This window comes from Lissotriton helveticus, chromosome 3_1, assembly GCF_964261635.1.
Source record: "Lissotriton helveticus chromosome 3_1, aLisHel1.1, whole genome shotgun sequence".
Taxonomy (NCBI): Eukaryota; Metazoa; Chordata; class Amphibia; order Caudata; family Salamandridae; genus Lissotriton; species Lissotriton helveticus.
In genome coordinates, this window is record NC_136061.1 from 483,297,333 (window position 1) to 483,321,774 (window position 24,442).

The window sequence follows — 24,442 nt, forward strand, 5'->3', positions numbered from 1 at the left end:
GTTCGACACTGTTAAACATGAGAAATTACTCGATCTGTTGAACACAAGAATGGGTCTTTCCGGGACTGTTCTCAAGTGGTTCTACACAACAGGTCACAGAAATTCAAGAGCAACAACCTGATGTCCTCTCCAATACCTGTTTCGTTAGGTGTCCCCCAAGGATCCTCCCTTTCACCAACATTGTTCAACTTAGTTATGGAACCTCGCACCACCTTGCTTCAAGCATCCAATGTACTTTTTCACATGTACGCAGATGACACTCAACTATATCTCAAATTGCAATCCCTCAATGACATCGTACTCCTGAACTCTACGATCAGAAGCACCCAATCCTGGCTTGCTGATAATCATCTCAAACTCAATGCTCTGAAAACAGAATTCCTGCTGATCTCACCTCCAGCTAAGATCTCTACCACTCAAACCTGGCTTAAACAGCTAACTGCACTCAATGTCCAACCCACCATAGTGGATTCAGCGAAATCCCTAGGCATAACTCTTGACTCCAATCTCAACATGCATCACCATATCAGCAAGGTTACTAAGGGAGCGAACTTCCAAATCAATACCCTAAGGAAACTTAAACCCTTCCTACCAGCCAAAGACTTCCAAACTGCAGTACAAGCACTGGTCATCCCGCGAATTGAATACGGCAGCACCGCCCTCTGCGGTCTCCCGTTAACCACTACTGCACCCCTAAGAGCCTCTCTAAACGCTGCAGCGAGACTCATCACTGGATCAAAAAAGCACTCTCATATCTCCCCTGACCTGAAATCACTAGACTGGCTGCCTTTTGAAGTCAGAATACATCTGAAAATCGCCTGCATGACACACAAGGCTCTACACCTGAGCTCTCCCGGATACCTCACTCAGAAGCTGTCAATCTCTGGCGGCTCTAGAAACACCAGAGGCACAAACAATCTTCTGCTAAAACCTCGAAGATTCCGGAAGGAAAAAACTTATAAACGCTCTTTCTCAGGAATGGCACCCAGGATCTGGAACTCACTCCCTCCTGAAACTAGGCTCATCTCCTCCACTACACTTTTTAAGAAAGAAGTGAAAGCTATTTTTATGGCCAAATACACCTGACCTATGAGCATGGATCTATAAAGACTCTACACCGACCTGTATTATTATGTTCGAACTCTATGACCATGTATTTCACCTGTATTATTGACGCTACTGACCAGCTATGCACACTTTTAACTGTTATATTTTTATTATTTATTTGCTGTACTAATTTGCTCCCTCACGTACCTACCCCTCCCACTTATTATGTTTAAATTCACTCGCTTGTTGCTATTCCCGGCTTTGTAAAGCGCTCTGATATCTGCAAAGATCTTGTTTGCGCTATATAAAACTTTCAAAATAAAATAAAAAATAAATAAATATGAGAGAGGTTCCCACTGTATGGAGAGAGGCAGTTGCTGCTAATGTTAATCAGGGTATTCAGGCCGAACCGGCTCATTTTCAGCGAGTATGGGTACATGTTCCTTGGAAGAGAGCAGAGGTCTTGGCTCTTAAGCAGACCTTACCTGACCCCCGTAAAAATCCTGCTGGTTATTACAAGGAGTTGTCTCAGACAGTTGATGCTTGTATTATGAATTTAACTGACATAGATATGCTGATGGGTAATGTAGTTCCTCTACCTTTGTGGGCGAAGATCCGTCATGAGGATCATGCGCCAGAGTTAGGAGATACATGGGTTAATATTGCTGCTGCAGATGGTCGGCAGGTAGGAGGTGCCAAACCTGAACCCTTAGTTGCAGAATTACCTGGTAGGATTATTAATTTAATGAAAACTATGATGCCTCCTTTACGAGTGAATTGGGATAAGTTAGCAGCATGCAAACAAAAGAAAGACGAGAGTGTGTCTGATTTCTTTACTAGGTTTGAGGAGACGTTTATCGATCATAGTGGTCAGGACATGAGCACTGAAGGTGGTCAAAGGTTGTTCGTGGACAAATTTGTCTATAATTTGCTTCCTGAACTTTCTAATAAGTTAAAGGACTCTGAGAGTTCATGGGCTGTTTCTTCGTCGGCCCAGATATTGGCTACGGCCCAATATTATGAGAATAGGGATAAAGATGAGAAGGATAAAGTAGAGAAGAAGACTAGAGACTTAAAGACGAAAGTTATTTTACAGCAAGCCTATCCGCCTCGTCCGAATCAGCCTCAGTTTCAGCAACCTCCACAGTTTCAGAGATTGTTACAGAAACCTGAGTTTTTCGCTGCGTGATTTCTGCCAGGACCTAATCAGTGTGCTTATTGCAGAGAAGAATGTAACTTCAAGCATAGTTGTCCGGTTTTGCTACAGCGTGCGAATGGTGTATTTGGTCAAAGAGGTCGTGGTGGTTTCCAACAAGCTCCTAGGGGTAGGGGACGTGGTGTGTTTCCCCAGAATGATCGTTCCTTTCCCCCTCAGAATTCTACGAATTATTTTGACAGACAGAATGTCCGGACTGTTCAGTCTGCCCAGTACTACGCCGATGACTATGGTGTTGAGAGTGAGAGTGCTGGTTATAATGACAGTTAGGACAGCCATGGAAAAGTAAGGGAGTAGTGTCAGTTCCAGTAGACCAGAGTGGACCTTATGTTGAAGTGATTACATCAGGTGTGGCAGAACCTTTTCTTTTGGATACTGGTGCGACGAAGAGTTCTATCATGCACTCTAAACTTCCTGGTGCACCTTTGTCTGGCTTGACCAATGTTTCAGTAGGATTTTCTGGCGCCCCAGTTCGTAATCCGGTTTCTAGTCCTTTGCCCCTTTCTATTGGTCCTTGTGAATTGGAAGTTCCCCTTATTCTAACGACTGGTTGTGGTGAGAATTTGTTGGGTTTGGACTTGCTGAAAAGATTGTATGCGACATTACATTGTTCTCCTTCGGGAGTACATCTTACAGTGGGTAAGAAAGTGATTTCCCCGATGTATTTGTCTAAAGATTGCCTTCCACTGGAATTACGATCGCTTCCTGATACGCTTTGGGCTACAGGTCCCAATGATGTTGGTCTTTTGCAGATTCCACCCTATGTTGTTACCCTCAAGTCAAATGCTAGGCTACCTCGTATTCCACAATATAAAGTTAAGTGTACTGATGCTTCTCAACCACCTGTGTATCGGTTTGTGATCGACCTTCGAGAGGTCAATAACATTGTCGTGCCACAGTTTCCTGTTGTCCAGGACATCACTGCTTTGTTGACTTTAATTCCTGCTTCAGCTGCTTGGTTTTCAGTTATCGACTTAAATAATGCTTTCTTTAGTATTCCAATTGCTGAGGAAAGTAGAGATATTTTTGGCTTCTCTTTAGGAGGTCGAAGCTTCCGGTTTAAACGCGCACCTCAAGGTTATTGTGAAAGTCCCTCCATCTATAGTCCGGCGTTGAAAACTCAGCTTGATGATTTTGTATTGCCTTCTGGTGCTACTCTTATTCAGTATGTTGATGATCTGCTGGTTGCTGCTGATAACGAAGAGATTTGTAAAGAGGCTACTCTTTCTTTGTTACGACATTTGTCTGACCTCCATCATAAAGTGTCACCTTCAAAGTTACAGTATTGCCGCCAAGAAGTAACCTACTTAGGTCGTCTCTTGTCGAAGAAGGAAAGAAGGTTGACCCCAGAACGAATTCAAGAGATTGCCCAAATGACTGTGCCATGCACACAGAGAGAAGTGCGCGCCTTTTGGGGTATTACCTCGTATTGTAGACAATGGATCCCAAACTTTTCCCTATTAGCGAAACCTCTGTTGGCGCTGACTCTTAAAGATACTCCGCATCCTCTCCCTTGGTCTGACGAATGTCAGAAAAGTTTTTCTGAATTACGTGATGCATTGTGTTCTGCTCCGGTGTTGGGTACCCCGGACTACAGTAAACCTTTTACACTGTATGTACACGAGAGAGAGGGTTGTGCATTGTCAGTGTTGACGCAACAATTTGGAGACAAGCAGCGTCCATGCGCATATTTTTCAGCTACGTAAGATCCGGTAGCTAGGGCGTTGCCGAGTTGTTTGAGTGCTACAGCGGCAGCAGCTGTTTCTATTCGACAGTCTGCTGGTTTGGTATTGGATAATACGTTGATTGTGATGGTCCCATATGCAGTGGATACTTTATTGAATAGGACAAAGACACAGCACCTTACTAGCGCGCGTTTGTCAGCTTATGAGTTGACGCTTTTGGCTAGCCATGTACACATCAAAAGATGCAATGTGTTGAATCCAGCTACGTTGTTGCCGATTTCTGTAGAGTCAGATGCTCAGGAACAGCATGATTGTTTTCTTCGGACAGAGGAGGAAACAAAGGCTAGAGTTGATTTAAAAGATACTGCTCTTACGAAGGCTGATGGTACCCTATGGGTAGATGGTTCGTGTTTTATGCTTCCTAATGGAGAAACGACTGCAGCATATGCTGTCACAACTTTACATACAGTTGTTGAAACAGCACATATAGCACAGAATTCAGCGCAAGCAGCAGAGTTAATAGCATTGACTAGAGCGTGTGTGTTGTCAGAAGGAAAGCGAGTGAATGTTTATACTGATAGCCAGTATGCGTTTGGTGTTGCCCATAGTTTTGGCCGTTTGTGGAGAGAAAGAGGATTTCTTACTTCCCATGGTACGAAAATTCAACATAGGCAATTAGTGAATGAACTTCTTGAACAGATTGCAATTGTGAAGTGTAGTGTGCATAGGAAGGTTGTGGATGATGTGGGTCGAGGAAATGCATTTGCAGATGAAGTTGCGAAGGAAACGGCAAAAGATATGATGTGTCGAATGTATGCTGCGGGGCCTGCTAATTGGGTTATGGATGGTGGAATGTGTGAAGACACAATAGAAAGTGTGAAGTTGATTCAGGCTGAAGCTACGGAAAAAGAAGTGAGTGTGTGGAGAGAAACTACGGGTATGTTGGATTCGACAGGTTGTTCGGTTGAGTTGTCGGAGCACCAGCGATGGTTGTTGCCTGATGCGTATGTGCTCCAAGTGGTTACTATGGCTCATGGAATGGCTCACATTAGTTCGAAAGGAATATGCAAGTTGTTGGCTTCAGTATGGCAGAATGCTGGAATTCCTAAATGTGCTGAGAATGAAAAGCATTGTATGATTTGTCTGATGTATAATCCTGGAAAGGGAACTCCAACTCCAGCTGGTCATTTTGCTCCTCCAACGTATCCGTTTGAAGTGATACAGCTAGAGTACATTCACATGGAGAGATGCAATAACTTGAAGTATGTCCTTGTGGTTGTCTGTGCCTTTTCCAGATGGATAGAGGCCTACCCCCTAAAGGATAATACTGCCTTGTCTACAGCCAAGGTTTTGCTCAAACAGTACTTCCCTAGGTATGGTTTGCCGAGAATTGTATGGAGCGACAATAGAAGTGAATTTGTGGGTCAGATCATGAAGAAAGTGTGTGCGGGTTTGAGTATTAACCAGAAATTCCATGCTGCGAATCACCCCCAGTCCGCTGGACTTGTCGAGTGCTATAATGGCACTCTGAAATTAAAGTTAGCGAAAATAGAAGCGAGCTCTGTTCTTACATGGCCAGATGCCTTGTCATTGGCTCTTTTGTCAACAAGGACGACAGTACATTCTCGTGTGGGACTTAGCCCATATGAAATCGTTTTTGGTCGTCCAGCCAATGTTTGGGGTGTCCCAAGGCCTAAAAAGTACAGCGATATCGAGTACCCTATGTTGGTGGATTACTTACATGACTTGACTGCTAAATTACGTGTTCTCCACCAACAGGTCTATGACAGTTTGCCGACAGCGACTGCGGAGCCAGGCCACACAATTCAACCTGGAGAATATGTTCTTACGAAGAATTTTCAACGAACTAAGAACTTGGAGCCGAGGTGGACTGGACCGCATTTAGTGTTGTTGTCAACTCGAACTGCAGTTAGAGTAGCTGGTAAAAAGAATTGGGTACATGGTACCCATTGTAAGAAGATTCCGTTGCCCTTACCGTATGACAAGTGGGTGAGGGAAGGCATAGCCGATTTTGAATGTGAGAGAATTCCTAGATTTGTACCTTTTAGTGATGCACATTTGGTATGACTCAGTCAGAACGTGCGGACGATGAAATTCTGCAAGCTGCTGTGCCGCCGCATCTAAGACTTGATACAACGAATCCGGAAACACTTTTTCAAGAGCAAACTGTGCCTGGCAAAGAGCGTTACAATCTGAGACCGAGAAAGGACAAATAAATGGACAAATAAAACTTGATTTTTTTTTTTTGTGGGTTACACCTTTGTAAGACAAGAGACTATTTTTCTTTTTCTTTTTCGAGTCACCATCCGGACTCCGCTGCAGTGTCGCGGTACAGCCTTAAGGGGTGAGCCGTGAATTGACAAGAGGTCTGTGGTTCTTGGTCGTTAGTACGATCTTGACGCACACTTAAGTGAAGAAGGTAATAGCCGTGAGCAGCACGTTAGAGGATGGAGTCTTTTGAATCTGATAAGGGTGTTGAGAGAACTGATTTTAAAATGAAAATGTGTACATTGGTCCGTAGCAAATGTTTTTTGATATTGTGTTTTTTAATGCTTTTGAATATTATATTGGCTCGTGTGGGTTGGATTGTCTATATTACACAACAGATGCTTGCTTCTACGCCCCAACCTACTCTTTCTTTTTCTATTGTTTCTCCGCATGAATTTCACACGTTGCCTGAACATGAGCAGACACGAAGATCAGAATTTGTTAACAATTCGTTTATACAAATGTTGCATCAGCATCAGCTAGTAGTAAATACCACAAATTGCTGGGTATGTGGTCTTATGCCGCATACAACAGATAAGGGAATGCCATATTTGGTTTTACCTTTTTCGCCTAATGGGTCAGTGTGGGCACTCCAAGCAATGTTTATTTATGCGAATGAAGCATCACCTGTACGGTCCGTCAAAGATAATGCGAGTAATAATGCCTTGATACAGGGAATAGTAGATATGATCAGAGATATTGATGCGTATAATGCTATCCCTAAGGATGAGGTACGAGCATATATTGGTTGGAACAAGACTGGATATAGCATTAGCCTGACAGAGAAGGAGAGATGGAAAAGGTCTCCCCCTATTTGGATTGTACCCCACCGAGGTAATTTTTGTCTGCAAGGTAATGGTCAGAATCCGAGAACTCAGCTTGGTAAGAGTGTGTGTGTTCACACCTATGTCTATACATCCCAGAAATCTCCACCGTTCGTGCCAGCCAAAGGCACGTATTTTGTTTGTCACGACAGAGCATATACCTGGTTGCCTCCTGATTTCTCAGGTACATGTTATGTGGCATTTTTGCTTCCCCCTACATGCACTGCTGCTTTCAATTACCATAAGACAAGATATGGTAGAGGTGTTATCGATGCGAAAGATACTGTCGCACAAGAAGCTGGAGACTTCTTTAAGGGTTTCGTGACCTTTTGGGGCCCTATGGCCAATAGTAGGAGTATTCGTCAGCTTACGAGAGTGGTTGAGGCCACTATAAATGAAACTGCTGGCGCCCTTAGCAATATTACAGCTGAGCTTCAAGCGGATCGTCTTATGACGTTACAAAACCGTATAGTTTTAGATATTATACTTGCAGATAGAGGTGGAGTATGTACATTGATCGGGTCTAGTTGCTGTGTTTTCATACCAGATAACGCCCGACAGTGTACCAAGCCATCTTGAAGTTACATAAGTCCGCTGAGTCTATACATGTAGACTAAGGGAACTGGTCATTGATAGGATGGTTTGGGGGACTGTTGTCTAGATGGGGATGGAAGATTCTGATGTTCCTTGGTATGGCTTTAGCTATCCTTTTCTCGTGTTGTCTGTGCACCCAGTGTGGTCCCGCCATTTGTAGTCTTTGTGCTACAATTTGTGTGAGAAGACCTGTCCCGAGAGAAGTGAAGGATAATAAGATGATGCTACAGCAACACCTTGATGACCTGATGAGAGTAGACATAGACCTGGATTCAGATTGACATGAGTTTAGGTTATTGCCTACGTAATGGCAAAAGGAGGGTCTGAGGTTCTGTGATTCTTGAACCGGACTCCATTTTGTGCGAGTTGTTCGTGACGCCATTATGTGTTGCCCTCATGTAGGCCGTGGAGGTAACCAAACGAACAAAGTTGCATGGGCTTCGTTGTTCATGTACGCATTAACTAGGCCTTTTCTGACTTGTGAGTGAACTGCAAAGACGCTGACCTCGTCACCTGAAACTGACCCTTTTGCGAGGCCAATTTATCTAGCTGATCGTTGTCTGAAATTGCCAATCAATGTTCAGGAGATTGTTAACTTTAGTTTCCTTGCACATATCTTATCCTACTCAGCATTTGTATTGTTCCTTTTCTTACGATTTTTCATTACATGGGTAGTGCTTTCAATTATGGGTTTGTCCGGCTTGTGGAAATCGAATTTTGGACACTCCTAATAATTAACTTGTGGGTTGGTACGATGTAAATTGAGCTTTTTGGAATGTGATAATGTGTGGGAAAATGTATTTCATTCGTCAGTATTTGTCGCAGTGGGTGTGCATTTGTAATGAGAAAAATATGGATAAAAGCAGATGTCTTGCTCTACGAAAATTGAGAAGTTTCCTGAGTTGTACACCGTGTTGTATTGCTGGGATTACTGTTACTAGCTGCAGCTAATAAATTTGATCTCTGACGCCACCCAGAAGTATTCCGTGTCTCTGTATACCAAGACAGGTAAATCCGAAGACTTTGGGCATGCCCCTGGCGCCGCTGGGTTCAAGAAAACCCGGTTCTTCCCGGTGTATAGAATATTCTCCATGTTTTTTTCAAAACTGTCTGTTTTTGTTTTTTGAATTTTAGTAGTGTTCTAAATGAAGTATATCTGAGGTACTGGCATTGTTACATAGGGTGTCTTCTTGTACGACACAATTGTAAATCAGCTGTGCACAGTATCAGCACGAGTGTGCAGCATGCAGCTTACTTAAATTGGTTGTAAGGTGATGTAAGGTGATGTAATGGGTAAAATATTAAGACTAGATAGAATGCCACAATGTACATTTGGAGTACATGTACCAATGTTCAAATCTTCTAATGTGTATGATACATGGCATCATTAAGTGTGTGCTTCTGCATGAGAGTTATATTACTGTACATTATACTACCACATTTTATCTGAATAGTATGTACCTGGGGACCAGCAAAACCGACAGGACCTGTTGGACCATTCTCACCTCGGGAGCCCTAAACAAAAAGAAACCAGCATTAATGCTAATGACAAAAGGAAGATATACAAAACTGTACAGCATATGTCAGTGAATTAAAAGACGCACAGAAGTGAGAGCTAATCAGCCAAAGAGAAAGAAGATTAATCTATGCAGATTCATGAAGTCCAATTTATAAAGATTTGATAAACAAAGGCATCTTGAGGAATGACAACCACATTTGTAATCTCATATATGTTCCAATGTACATTATTCATGGCTATCACAGGAAAAAACAAAGCATGGTCATACTAGTGTCAAAAGATATGCTCAAAAGTATTTGCTGCATACATAAATAGACCAAACTTGTGCAAAAAAGTGGTTACAATTAGATATCATTGGGGATATTTTATAATTAGGATTTGCACTCTCGGTGGCTGAATTGGGGCATTTAAAAATATTCTGCCTGGCCATTTCTCATCTGGGAAACATAGTAGCGTTACTTGCAGAAACAGTTGGAAAAACTATCTTTCAAGGGTGACAGTGGGAAGGGAATGCCCCAAAATGTCATACGGTGCAGGCTAAGGGTTTCCTTGATATGGCAAATGTCCTTCGTGTATATACAAATCTAAATATGGAAATGTACATTTTAATCATAAACAAGAGGATTCTTCGTCTAGTGGATAATATATTTAACTGAATAAAGAGGATGACAATACACAACTGCATACTTTTCCAGTAGTCTTTAGATATTTCGATACCATTTAAGTTTAATATACTTCAAAGGTTAGAGGTAGCATATTGTAGTTTATTCAATGTGCTGAAAAACTGGGCCCAGAGGTTCACTAAAAAAGATGTACAAGTAAGAAAATGTTGTCAAAATATAGACTATTTGCTCTAGGATTTTATAATGAGCTGTGTACAGGCATAGCTAAGAAATTCAATCAAATCATATATTTGAAAATAGTTTGTTGAAATGTATTGTAAATATATTTCTGTTTTAAACAAATGCATCGCTGCATATATGTCCCTTGACCAACACACATTTTAATTTGTTTACAGAAGAAGAGCTAGTCATATTGATTTATAGACAAATAGACAAAGCAAGATAAAGTAACAGACATTCAGAACAATAAATAGTGATTAAGGCAATAGTACAGTGAAATAATATACACTGATAAACAAAAGCAGACAGACACACAAACAGGCAAATATACACATGAAAGAATAGGCATGTAAGGTAATCACTTGTTAATAACAATATCTTAAAGTATCTCTTCCATCTCATTATGGTTGATTTAATCTATTTATTCCACATTTTCAATAGCAGTGACTTTTCCTTAATATCAATAAGTAATCTAATTATTTTAATAGAGGACTTTGCATATATGATGACACACAAGTGAAAGGATGGGTGATTTCACATGCCTCAAGTCAATGTTCTCTTTTATATCTTTTAGCAGTTAGCTTTCATGGGTTTGTATAACCTTGCAGGTAAAAGTAAAAAATATGTGGTTTATGGTAATGTATGATGATTCTGCAAAATAAACAAAAATAATCTGTCAGCGAGTAAACATTTTGTTTTTGACCAACTAGTGAACATTCAGTGGTAATATGTTTTAACAAGCTATAGGCAAAAAATATATATGTTAAAGTTGATAACAGTTTTTCGGTGATATTTGCTCACCTATTACTATCCAGTTCTGCTGCAAAACCACAAAACAAATACTGTTGTGGGGTATTTACTATCCTAGAGCATTTTCAGACTGAGGACACTGAAAAGGTTTTCTGCTAGTGAAACACGGCAAAAGCAGCTCACCCTTCCTGTAAAAGTACTGCATCTCGGTACTTGACTAATGGCTGATGATCTTCGTGAAAATAGTGCTTGGGCCCAAGTGGCTAAGCCATAACTAGAAGAATCTGTAGGAAAACTTGACAGTTGAAAAATAATTATATGAAAACAGCAGGTGGGAAAACCTATATCAGCTCCTGGGGGTTAATGCAGGTGGGCTTATTTCTTATAAAGAAGAGGTTTGGTGTAGACACTACTTTAACAAATCAACTGAAGCAGCAATTCTGCAAGAAAACACCAAGAGCACCCAGATCAGTACTGACATCTGCCACTAACCTATTCCAGTGAAAATGCTTAAATCTCCCTTATTCAACTCATTCAAAAGGCAACATATACTACTAAAATACCTGACTGATAAAGCCTAGAAAAAAGTGCTGAACCTAGTAATCTATGCATAATAGGAGAAGGAGACAAGGAGGACCTTGTTGCGCTGTGAGTGATGTTGAGCATTGCCCTAATCCCTCATCGGTAAAACAAGCCACTGAAACAGCTTAACTCATGAATAACCTCAAAAGAGGAAATCGAAAACATGATCTCTCCTTGATGAATGAACTCCTTATATGGTGAAAAATGTTTCTCGAAGTGAACACATTAGCCACTTACATCGACATCATATTCCAGAAATAATTACCATTAACTTTAAATGACCTGCAAAAGTCAGATATTTCCCTGACTCAATCAGGAAAAGGAGAAGATGTGACTTACTCATATAGATGTGAACCAACTATATACATCACAATAGATTTTGTACTTGACCATGAAAATGCAGAAAGAATACCATTGATGCACAATTGACAAAATAAAGTGTGAAAACTGGAACATAAAAAGCTGCTGTGCAAAATTATACTATCTTATTCAAAGCATACTGGTCAAGATACTCAACCTTAGAAGACTGCCTATTTACCAGTGACCCTCTTTACCCCACAAATTAATGTTTGTTCCCAAATGTAGCATGGCTAAAATATGTGACATACAAATATGTTTCAGACTCTGAGGCCATCTCTGTACTTTGAGATGATAGGGGCTTTCAGCTAGTTTTAAATCGGCGAACAAACAATTGCCGATTGATAACAATGTTCATTAGAAGGCATAATTTGCATCATACAGATAATACAGGATCTACGAGCAAAACTATAGAAAGCTGTGGCAGTTGAATAACTCCAAAATGTATTTACTTACAGGTGTTCCTCGAGAACCAACAGGACCGGCTACACCACGAGGGCCAGGTTCACCCTTAAAATGGAAGAATTGTGCAATAGTCAAATTCTTTGTCCAAAAAATAGCTGAATCAGCTGGTATAATTTAACTTTGTGTTATTCAAGTAATACTATACATAATGTATCTTCTCACCTTATCTCCAGACGGGCCTGCAGGTCCATGAGGACCAACTGGACCTGGAAGACCCTTGGAATGGAAAATAAAAAGACAAAGATAAATGTCAGGAAACTGATGTAACACATGAAGTCCTCTTAAATGTATTAGTTTCATGGGTGTTGCAGTTTTGTTGCAAGCTTAAGAACTCTGAAAACAGCAAAAATACACATTAATAGGAACATTCAAAAGTAATGGCAAGCATTTGTGATCCACCTTTTCTCCATGCAATGTCTACATCCCTTTCTCAGTCAATGATGTTATTCTTTGAAGAAATTATCTTTTACATTCCAAATTACAGGATGTGTAACCCATGAGGACATGGAATCATGTGTAGTTAGACATGGGATGTGACAATCTATCATCCTAATATTTATCTTCCCACATAATTAACTTTCTCTAAATGGAATGCTTAATCGTGTTCATAAGACATGGATCCATTCCATATCACACTCACATGCTATCCAAATGTCTTTAAACTGCATCCTACATATACATCAATGTATTTCTGCCACAATATCCAGGACATACAATAGACTGTGCCACACTCTCTCATGTGGATTTGTGTACTATTTTCAGCTCTAAATATAAATAGAAAGACTTTTTCACTAAATTCCCTTCTTTGCAGCAAGATAAATCCCTGCCCTCTCTAATATTCAGCCTTCTATACCGGCCGAGGCTATATATCAAACACATAGTTGTGAGTTCTAACGTATAAATGCTGATAGGAGATTGGAATGTGGAGGTGGACTGTTGATTGTGTAGTTAGGAAAGTGGGTCGCAGTGTCACAAATTTGGTGTGAGTAGTGATTTATGCGTAGTCAGAAGCATGCCATGAGGGTATGTAATTTATTGTAGCAGTGTCAGATGGAGTATAAGATGTGGCATGTCGTGATTGATTACTTGAAATATATGAAGATATTTTTGATTGTAATCTTGGTGGTGGTAGATTATGATATGGTTTGATGGCATTAGGTGGTGGGGTGTGGCAGAGCATTTTATGCATGGTGTGTCACAGAAGATGTACAGTTGACACCGGTGGAGTTATTTGAAGTGTGGTGTAATGGAGTGGAATGTTGCCAGTTTTGGAAGGGGAGTGTGGAAGGTTGTTTGTCAGTAGAAAACTCCAGGGTCAGCCAAGTATTTCTAGTCCATTACCAATGTACACATTTTCCCTTAATGGCTTAAAATGAGTGTTCATTAAATATACACAGAAGTGGCCTGTTAGCCCCAATACAAAGTGCAAGTCTCTGACTTTACACACCTTAATATTATCACCTTATAATGAAGCACTGTTTCCTGAGATGGCTGAAGGATAGTGCATTGTTAACTTCTTCTGTGGCTCAAGGTTGCTTCCTAGTACAAGACAAATGTTCTCTTTTTTCCATTTTTAAATCCTTAACTCATACATTATTGTAAATTGCCAATTATAAACTGACACCTTTCATTAGTGATCACCCTTATCTATGTTTACTGTGCAATCATATACCCTCTTTTGCTTCACATGCTAAAACACAATCCTCAAGTTTTGTTTCATTCTTTCGGGCCTCCATTTCAATCTGTCTTCATTTTTGGATTTTCCCAAATTCTTGCCAATATTCTTGCTAATGATGTCATATATTACATTTTTAAAGTTTTTGTGAAGTCTGGCAAGGCCAATTCAGCTGTGTGCTTCTTCAGAATCTACTTGAAGAGTGGCATTCTATTTGTTTGACATGTATTGTTTTCAATGATGATATACTGGTTACTATTGAAAGCTGCCTCACTATATAGTGCACTAAAACGAAATGCACTGATTAGAGTGTCCAGGCAACCCTTATTTGTTTACAGAGCTTTCTTAAAAATTCCCAAGTGCTCTATTTTGTGGTAGTGTGGTCAAGCAGCTTCGGCTAACTGAAGGGAAGTGTTGAGCATTTATTGTACACACACAGTCAATTTATAACAGATTTTCATATTATTTTGGCCACTAAGATATTAGTGATCAGGTAAGTACTGTTTAAAATAGGTTTACAGCATTTACATAGGCATGTATTCATAGTAATGTTAACCTATGGGGAGACCATACACTGCATAGGCCCACTCGCCAATAACTTGCAGGACTGTTCTTCAGGACTTAAGGTAAGCAGGGGCCAAAGTCCAAGACAGCACCAACAGGTCACCTCAGGCGGCACTGGGGCGTCTGGGTGAAGAGGTGCTTTTTGGTCTCAAGTGACCCATTGAAGTGAATGGGAAACAGAACCTGCAAATAGAAGCTGCAAGCGGAGACTGGGGACAAGAGTCGTTTGGAACCCAAAGTGGGCTCAGATCTTTATTGTCTCTGGAGCCGGGATGAACTGTCAGCTTATCTGGACTCAGGCTACTTTGGTCCGGCAGGTTGCGGCGGTCAGAGGTTTTCGGTTTCAGTGAGCCAGCAGAATGAGGCTGTGTGCAGGGACTGGGGATCAGTGCGGCAAAACTCAAAGGTGACTTTTTGTCTTGGGGGGCTATGGGTGCTAGAAACACCTTTGGACTAGGGCTCTGGGGCTCGGTGCAAAGGTGCTCTGAGGTGTTGGGTCACAGTGGTCAGAGGCCCTTGCTTCAGGTGATAAACTGGAGAAGAGGACACAATCAGGACGGCTGGGCCACGCTGGATGATGGTGTGGTGTTTGATATCCCTCGTTGGCTGGTCCGTCTCTGTGGGGTCAGTGTCCAGATTGGACTACAAATAAGTCTTGCTACTGTAAAGGGTCCGGCACCCTGGCTAGTGGTGCGGGAAGACTCCTGGAGAGTCTAGAGTCTCATTACTCACTGGGGAAGTGTGGCTGACCTCTAGGAGCACAGAACATATCCTCCTGGTTGGCTGTGGTGTCAGGAAAGCTGGGGAACAGCAGTTTGGCAAACCAGAGCTTGCTTGTCAGTGGCTGCAGAATACAGCAAAGTAGCTCCATTACTCCACAGGAGGTGCTGGGGTCCCTCCCAGGCTTTTGGAGGCTGATGGAAGTCTTCTTTCATGAGTCACATCAGGCAGCCCACCTTAGGGGTGTTACTGGCCTAGAAGTGCAAAACTTCTCTCTGCATATCGAATTCTCCCCTGACCTGGTGCAAAACTGGTCTTAGGGCAGGAGGCAGCATCTCCCAGGTCTGGAGGAAGCCAGGGTCACATATCAAAAGTGGCAGGCTGGACTAGAGCAGTCAGCCAGCACATTAGAGGCTGGTAAGTTTCAGGGTCAGCTCTAAGGTGCCCTCTGGGTGCACAGTATAATACATCTTATACTGGAATCAATATAGATGTATTAAACAAAGGTGTTTGATACCAACTGTCAGTGAAGCCATTATGTAGCTGGTTAATTTGTTTTGACCAGTGCCCACTACATACCTTAAGATGACTGCCCTGTTCACTTGCAAGATCTAGCAATTGAACTAGACATCACTGGGCCATATGTGTTCATGCAGATATGTCCTCATATAGGATATAAAGAATGCTACCTTAGGGCTGGAAGGCCTGATGTAGCAGAGGCTTACATATTTCATTTGGAACACAGGGGTATGTGCCATGTATTGTTTTAACCATGGTTTGCACCATGTCACGCAGCCTGCAATGGCAGTCTGCATGCATTTTGCATGGGGTCCCTTAAGCTGCAGCCCTTAGGGACCTTTGTGGTACCCATGCCTTTTACCATTTACTAGGGACTTAAAGGAGTGCCACAGTGTATGCCAATTGTATCACAATTGTATCTTTTATCTTGTTGTAGGGAAAGAATATTGGCACAGGGGCATGGTTAGCAGGCTTCTAGTGCACTTCCAGTCGAAAACATAAGTATTGGTGAGAAAAAAAGTGGGGGTGGCCATGACAAAAAGGGGCAGTTTCCTACAGTTACCATGTAATAGGTAACATTTTTCAGGGGGTTACATTTAACTTGTCTGAACCACTGTTTCCTTTTTTGCATAGTACTCAAGTGAAAGTTATATTTTTAGGCCCTTACATAAACCTTTATTCTCTCATAATTTCCTTGTATGGCAATGCTTCTGAGATAAATGAGGTTCTCATCTCATTTTTGTGCACAGTTAAGTACTAGTATAAAAAATTAATTGACAAGATCTCCTTGATGCCATTGATACTGTTAGTAGTTTTAAGCATGCTGGAATATTGTCAGACAATTCTAAAACTAACATTGACATGTGGAACAGGTTGTCACCCATGAAGATATATTAGCAGCTCTTCAAGATGCATGAAGCATGATCTGGTATTTCAGAGGGAAAATTGACAATACTTATTCTTTGATTTTTTTTTATTGAAAACGGAGATGGCCGCTCTTTTTAAGCTGACGCTCAGTCAGTCTTTTTAAATATGTTGTTCAACAGTCAATCACTAATTGAGTATCAGAAACTTTAGGCCAGATTTACCACTTAATCACGCAGTATAGTGCAGCAGCCACAAATACTGTGCTCCATGGGAAGGATAGAGAAGGAGAGAACCTTATTTACAAAAATATGGCACTCTCCTCCCCTTTCCCTAGCATCGGCGCTGAAATCAGCTTCTGTGTGTCACAGAGACAAGTTTGCGTCATAGCAGAAGGTTTTCTCCATGAGTCTAGCATAGGTTTTGTACTGAAAGGGTACCCTTCCTGTAGATAATAATATGCATATACTGATTCTAACCCTTTTAACTCTTTATGTGCAGCACATGTACAAAGCTGGAAAAGAAAGGATAATTGAAAGCATTTCACCTTCATTGCACCTACTTCAAAAAAGCTAACCCCTGTCTACTTTATTTAGTAAATAGGGTTTCGCTTCAGAAACCTTGGGTGGTTGCATTGGAGCGCCCATGCTCCACACAAGGTACGACCCCTGTGCGCTGCTTTACATTACTTTCACATTGTTTCCTGAGCTAAACAAGTTTAGCGCTGCATAGTAAATCAGAAAAAAAAGATTTTGCGCCGATTTGCATCACTTTTGTGATGCAAATGCAGTATAACATCTTAGTAACTCTTCCACTTTGAGCCAAGAAGTTGAACTATTTGGAGGAAGTGGAAATCAGGTCAGAGGATTAAGGTGTTGTCATTGTTTTTCTGAAATGGCTCAATTAGTGACTGAAAGTATCTCCATTGAATAAAAGAGGAAGGAGGAGAACCTAAGAATACCTGTAACTATATGGAATTTCAAATGAGCATTCCTTACTATTCTTAAGTGTAAGATCCAAAATGACATTGTTTCCCTTGAGATTCCTTTGATTTGAGCTCCTGAGTGTACCTTGTTAGACTTATGATAGGCCTAAAAATATCTGTTACTATATGAAGCTTCTATTAAGGATCCCTTAAGATGCCTAAGCATGAGATCTATAATAAAATTGTCGCGCTTAATGTGAACTCCACTTTGTCAAATCTATGATCAGTGAAAACAATGACTGGCACATGAAATTACAGTTTGTACTAAATAGCAGCTGGAATCTATTAATGTGAATTAGCGTGATTTTTTAAAGCTGTTTTTTATGTTTACCAGGAAAGAAAAACTTGAATATACTTACTCTTGCCCCATCATTTCCAGCTGTACCCTCAGAGCCTTTCTCTCCCATACCGCCCTATAAATATTAGATAAAGGTTACTTGCGGGCTTTGGATTCCATTATAAACTTAATCACTTAATGTTGATATCCAGATAGCAACATAACGGGAGGTAAACTTATAGCAGAAGTAGTTTTTTCTCAAATTAGGTCAGATTTCTATAACTTGTCATTCATTGGTATTCGTTGTGGGACTGGTTACAGTCACATGCATCACAGGCATAACTGGAATGTGGATAATATAATAAAAGTATCATTATGAGTATGTGTAAATTCAATATATTATAATGAAAGTAGAACTACTTACCCTGTCACCCTTTGGACCAGGAGTTCCTGCAATGCCCCTTTCTCCTGGCATACCTTGGAGGCCTGGAGGACCTGTGTCACCTGGCGTCCCAGATGGTCCAGGGCTTCCCTGAAAAAGTAAATATGATCAGTGTCTTCATGTTCACACAGAGAGGATCTTTTTCTACACTGTGACTTTTTAAAAATAGCCTTTGCCATTTTATGGACGTGGCACTTTGTTCTGGCTCATGAGCATTATATGTATCTGCTACATACAGGCTTATTGGAAATGATTGATCAGGGATTGCCCCTCTCTGCGACTGACTTGTTCTGTCAGAGACAATTCTGTGTTATAAGTATGAACTCAAGATGCCTCAAATGCAAAACCACAGGTGTTCAGCTCTGATATGAGCCAGAGATGACCTTCATAATATGGTCTTTCATCTTGAAAAGTAATCTTCCTTTAAGTAGCCAGTCATATCTGATCAATCAAATTCATGGCACTTATTGCGCCACGAGAACATCACTTTTTTGACGTTCCGGTGGCGCAAGGTGCCACTGGCATATTTATAAGGCCATGTAAAGCCTTGTTAAGTGACTTTTTATGGCCTTATAAATATGTGCCCCTTTTCACACAGAAAACTGTGTGAAAGGGGTATTCCATGGATGTTGCTGGGGGCGCTCCATGGCTTTTTGACACTGGCCCAGATTTACGAGAAATGGTAAGTCTGAGGCAGCGTTAAAAACTTACCCCTCCCCAGGGGAGGCGTAAGGGAAGCACAACTAGGAGAAATATCTTTATTTCTACTTGTTTTTCCTCTTTCTGTATTGCTGCATTATGCAGCACACATAGAAAGAGGAAAAAGCCTCTTCTGTTTGTTACAACATATATAATTATCCCTGCAGCGCAGGCACCCTGCAGGGAAATGCAAAGGTGCCCGCGGAGGCGCTTGGCAGCCCATTGTGAATCAGCACAGGGGAAAAAGACAGGAATGCACCATATCAAATAGATACAACGCAATCCTGCCATTTTCTTTTGTCTTAGGGCAGCGCAGCAGCAACGCCTGCTGCACTGCCCCACGGCAAAAAACCCATAAAGTAGGACTACTATCTACTTAATAAGTGGTCTATTAAGCCTTTGCAGGATGCCGGGCATTGCAGGATGCAGGCGCCATATTGATTATTTGTGGATGCAGAATGATAACATATATATTTGCCTTGATTCATTTAAGTATTTCATAAGGTGCTCAGCATTCCTTTTAGTTACTGTACTTCTAAACACAATAATTCAAACATATGGTATCTTATGCATCTTTCAATATTTAAATCAGAAAATAGAATTGCAGAGACCATTGAAGATTAAATATATAGTTATGGTAACTAATACTATAATTGTTTATGCTCTATTGTTTGTAACTGTGAGCCTTATGATGGTACAAAAGATAAATATGGGCTAGAGCATCTAAGTATCTTTAGTGTAGCTTAAAAGGAATCCAGGTTGCTTTAACATGCCTTACCTTTGGACCATCGGGACCATGACCGCCAGCCATTCCCTTTTCACCTGGAAGTCCAGAGGCACCTGGCTCACCTCTCTCTCCTGGGTTGCCACGTTCTCCCTACAAACATAGAATAGGGAAGCTCCACTTAAGGTTGTGCATAGAGTTTATAATAGCTTACTCTTCCAAGCGAATGTGCCAGTTTTTAGATAAACAATATTTGATTGCCAGTCAAATAATTGTACACATAAGGAGTAACAGAAAGAGCAGACACATAAGTTATAATGATGTAGTACTATTTACAATATTTTTCTCGTCTTGGTCAAATAAAAGCTAGGATGAGTCAAATACCAGTATAGAATCATTAACAATACATCCTTTTTTGAGTGTTTTTCAGAAGGTCTAAGCTTCATCAGCACCACTGCCCTGTGTAATATAGTATTGATGAGGTTTGCAGTGGCTGGTACAGACGGGATTCATAGACAATCCCTTAGAAGTAGACTCTGAGGAAATGGTGGTGGAACAATTGAACACAGGCATGTTAGATTAGATTTAATATTCAGTGATACTTCAATCACCTTTATTGAAGGAGCTGAGAGACCTATTTACTAAGGCAGAGGAGCACTGACATTCTTTCTGAACCTTCAATTGTGTGTTTTCCAGCTTTCAATTTGAGATCCCTACTACAGTAATGCTGTTCATGAAATCAGCTTCTGGCGCAAAGATTTTGAGGAGTGGGGAATCAATGCTAGTGATGTAGCATCCACTTTTATGTGTGCTTGCCTATTTAACTTCTGCTGGTATAACAGCTAATTTTTTAGTTTTCATTAATTTCGTATTGAAAATGTAAGAGAATACAACCATAAGAAAATAAGTAGACAGTGAACCCAAATGACAAATGAAATAAACAGCAGGTGGACGTTGGTGCACAAATCTGTCATTCCATACAATTAACAAGAAAACAGAGATCGACATGTGTTTGCAGACCTGTCGGCAATAGAAATCATAGAATAATTATTCGCATATACAAGGTACAGTGGTATAAGTGCCAGTTTAAGAGCAATTAAGTCATGTAGCTTAAAGTTATATCCTGCTATACCACCTTAAATAATATTACAGTAAATAATAATAACAGCAATAAAAATAATAGGACCAATGGCTAATGTTATTGATGACAAGAGGTACCTGAGAGGAGTCTGAGATGTGGATTCAAGGACTTTTAGTGTACTGTTGGGATAGAGTACAGTAGTTTTCATGCGTGTCCCTTGGTGGTTAAAGGTTTTCAAGGGGGTTTAAAGATGAAGAATGAAGAGTCCATAGCATTCCCCATTTTCTTGTGGGATGGGCGCCCAAGGAGTGAGTTACAGAGTAGTGTTGTGGGCCCTTCTTAAAAAGATTAACCACTCCTGTCACATTTTGAAAGCTCATTTTTTATTGCAAGTGGGGACATGTCATAATACATGAAGCTAATACTTTAAGATTTAGGTTCTGTAATGTTTATCAATTGGTCTAATTTAAAAGTATGTCTACACTCTGTCAGCAACAGAAAGTTTGATGGACAGCAAGCAAAATCTCCTACAACTAGTCACAGAGTTTTTGTTAATCTAGGTCTGAAAATTAGTTAGTGAACGGAAAATTACTCTCTGCTGATTTGCCCGATTAACCTGACAAACTCATTTATAATTATTTGACTTGATTCAGTAATGTACTAAGTGATATATTGAGTCATATGCTGCGTTCTGGATCAATTGATTGATGTATTGATAGTTTGATGGATTGATTGAGTGGTTGGTTGATTAACTGTTTGGTTTTTAAGCTTCAATGAATATTTAGGGTGAACATAAGCTGGTAGGCAGCCAGGTATATGAGTTCATTTTTCAGACCTGTCCTTGGTCTCCATATCATTGTTAGTGTCCAAAGATATCATCATCCACAAACAACAACCCCTTTATGTACTACTGTAGATGATACATTACAGGATCATACTTACTCGTGGACCTAGAGGGCCTGAAGCTCCAGAATCACCAGGCACACCCTGTGAGAGAATATTAAAGAAATTGCATTAATTATTCATAATAAAAACGCATTCAAGCAGGATGTGGTGAGCACAATGTTAACAGTAGAGTGCCACATTTAAAGACTGTTCTAGTATATCCAAATGTAAAGAAGAGTCTATACTATAGGCACACTCTAAATATCAATGATTCACTGCTCTCAAGGGGGTCGTTTTAAAGGAGCAAGTAAAATGGGTGAATGTTCTTTTTAGAAGACTATTGATATCATGTTTTGTTTTCAAACAAACTGAAATCTAAATCATTACTGGCATCGTTGGTAATCTGGACAAACACTGCCAGGCCAATGCTCTTGTAAAGCCAGTAAAGCTGTTGCAAAGCGTCGGATATGCTATTCACATCCAACAGTTTAATGGATAGAGTCTGTCTAGTAGCCAGGGCTGTACAGTAAGGGACAAATGCAGACCTTTTGTATAATTATTTAATTGTACCAATTCTCACGCGAGAAGGGGACGTGATGTATAGTGCCTTTAGATCTTATCAAAGTATTAGAACGTTTTTTTCAGAATTAATTATCCACGGCTCACAGACTCAAAAAATATACCTAAGTTTGACTCTGACATGTCTGTCTATTAACATGTTTAAGTAACTTAGATTGGGAAAGGTAAAACAAGGCACCTATGGAATGACCGTGTATAGTCTAGGAGAGGTCCTGATCCTCAACTAGCAGCTTACTCCATGGTCAGTCTCCAGTTGATTGGAATGGGATCATAATCACTAGCTCGCCCCATCCCACATGTTTCAATATCTATGGATAGTGGTCACACTCTGATCATGAAAGGGACTCCAGGTAGGGAATAGCAATGATTATCTAATTGCTACTCTTGTATTCGAATAGCAAGAGGAGACATTGAGTAAATGTATTTTATCCTCATCTTGATCACTTGATACACTGGCTCCTATATGATTATTTACACTCTTTCTTGTGGTAAGAGAAAACATTGCACCTTACCTCATCACCATGCTTCCCAGTCTCTCCTGGAGGTCCTGGAGGTCCAGGCAACCCCTGAAGAGGAACACATAGTATTAAAAGAAGTACGATTTGGTTGCATTTACACAGGCGTTCAAAGATGAATATTACTATTTAACGTGGGACAGCCTTTATTTGAACGGCACAGCAACAGCAATGTGTAACACCAATAATTAGCCTAACAGTAACAGCAACTGCTCCACAGACAATGTGGTTGCATTAAAAAAAAAAAAATAGAAAGAACACAGTTCTGTTGAAATGGAAAATTTACTTCAGACTTGTATTTCACTGCTGCATTATGAATGCAATTACATTTTTTGTGCTACCTTTCCATCTGCACCTGGGACACTGCATCAACCAGTATTTATTCTTCCAGTTCCAACTCTAAGAAATAGGCCAGCACCCTGATGTTTATCTCACGCTCAGATGTGTAGACGTCAATGAACGGCATCAGACATATGCCTACCTCATAAGTGTCTGCAGCAGTTCATCCAGTAGACTTTCACTCCTGCATTCTCACAGAAATGGACTGAGAAATCAATCAAGACCACCACACTCTTTCTACCACCCAGCCTCTTGCCCCAGGGTCACATCATCAATCAGGATTTCAGTTTCCCATTCAAGCCTAAGTAGAGACTGGCAACCCCAACTTGTGGCACACAGTCAGGCATCCAGACATTGTAGCCTGGCATCAGAGGAAAGCTGCTGGGCATTGTGTGAATTAATATACTTAAACACCTTCACCAGACACACAGCAAAGGACTTCAAGCAGTTGCCTACAATAAGCTGCCATTTGCTGCAGGTTCTCCTGCTTGATATTGTTTTCTTTTGACCTGGTACCTTCCTAAATTTTGGTTCACAAAAAAATAGAAGGAAATTTGATGCATCTCTATATAGAATCATTACATATTAGATTTCAGCGCCTTGAAAATATGGCCTTGTCTATCTTCTGCAATCTTCCTCCCATTTGAACAAAGTTTTTTTTTTAAATCCAATTTTCAACAAATTCTGTAAAACAATACCAAACCGCTACACCATTTGAATAACTGGATGCTCTGGTTCATTCAAACTTGGCTGTGCACAGATTCAGATTCATTGGAGCCAACATATTTCCATTTCTCTACCACATCAATCACCAACATAGGCCACTTCCAGGGACATCGGGGTCACCATTATCTATAAGTAATCTTTGCACATTGCTTCGTGTAGCTACTACAACCTCTTCCTGTCAGTGAATATCTATTATATTGCTTGGCCAAGTAATCCGCATCCACAATTACCTGGATAGTTCGTTACTGACCTCCAAGAGAAAACATTACATTCATACATGTTTTAATCAAAGCCCTAGGAAATCTGGTCATGAAATATAGGAACTTTATAATACATAGGGATTTTGATTTATGGTTAGAGAATAAAAAATGTCACCAGCCTCTCTAGTATGGTTTTCCCCCATTGAACCTCAGAATTAATATACTTGAAAGGCCACTCCCTCAAGGATATTTCATGAGATTTCCCCTAATTATTATCAAAACTGCTCTGCAATCAGTAATCTGCAATCTGTTCTCAATTTTCCATTCCTGAGTTCCCCCACTTCACTGTACCACACATTTTCTCACAGGATCTTCCCAATCCTCTGAGGAAATTATGACAACTCTCAAACCTGAAGAATGGCCTAGTGAGCTTTCATTTGCATGGCTATTGAAATACCTTATAGTTCTACTTTCAGCC

General features: G+C 40.6%; 1 protein-coding gene across 1 annotated transcript in view; it reads right to left on the reverse strand.

Moving 5' to 3' along the window:
• COL5A2 (collagen type V alpha 2 chain) overlaps positions 1 to 24,442 on the reverse strand; it is a 383,714-nt gene that overhangs the window by 50,675 nt on the left and 308,597 nt on the right. Inside the window, exons 29-36 of the mRNA XM_078680359.1 lie at positions 22,697 to 22,750; positions 21,663 to 21,707; positions 19,694 to 19,792; positions 18,199 to 18,306; positions 17,857 to 17,910; positions 12,333 to 12,386; positions 12,162 to 12,215; positions 9,117 to 9,170 (exon numbers count right to left, since the gene is read on the reverse strand). Of these exons, the coding sequence (XP_078536485.1) occupies positions 9,117 to 9,170; positions 12,162 to 12,215; positions 12,333 to 12,386; positions 17,857 to 17,910; positions 18,199 to 18,306; positions 19,694 to 19,792; positions 21,663 to 21,707; positions 22,697 to 22,750 (522 nt within the window). The remainder of the gene's footprint in view (positions 1 to 9,116; positions 9,171 to 12,161; positions 12,216 to 12,332; positions 12,387 to 17,856; positions 17,911 to 18,198; positions 18,307 to 19,693; positions 19,793 to 21,662; positions 21,708 to 22,696; positions 22,751 to 24,442) is intronic.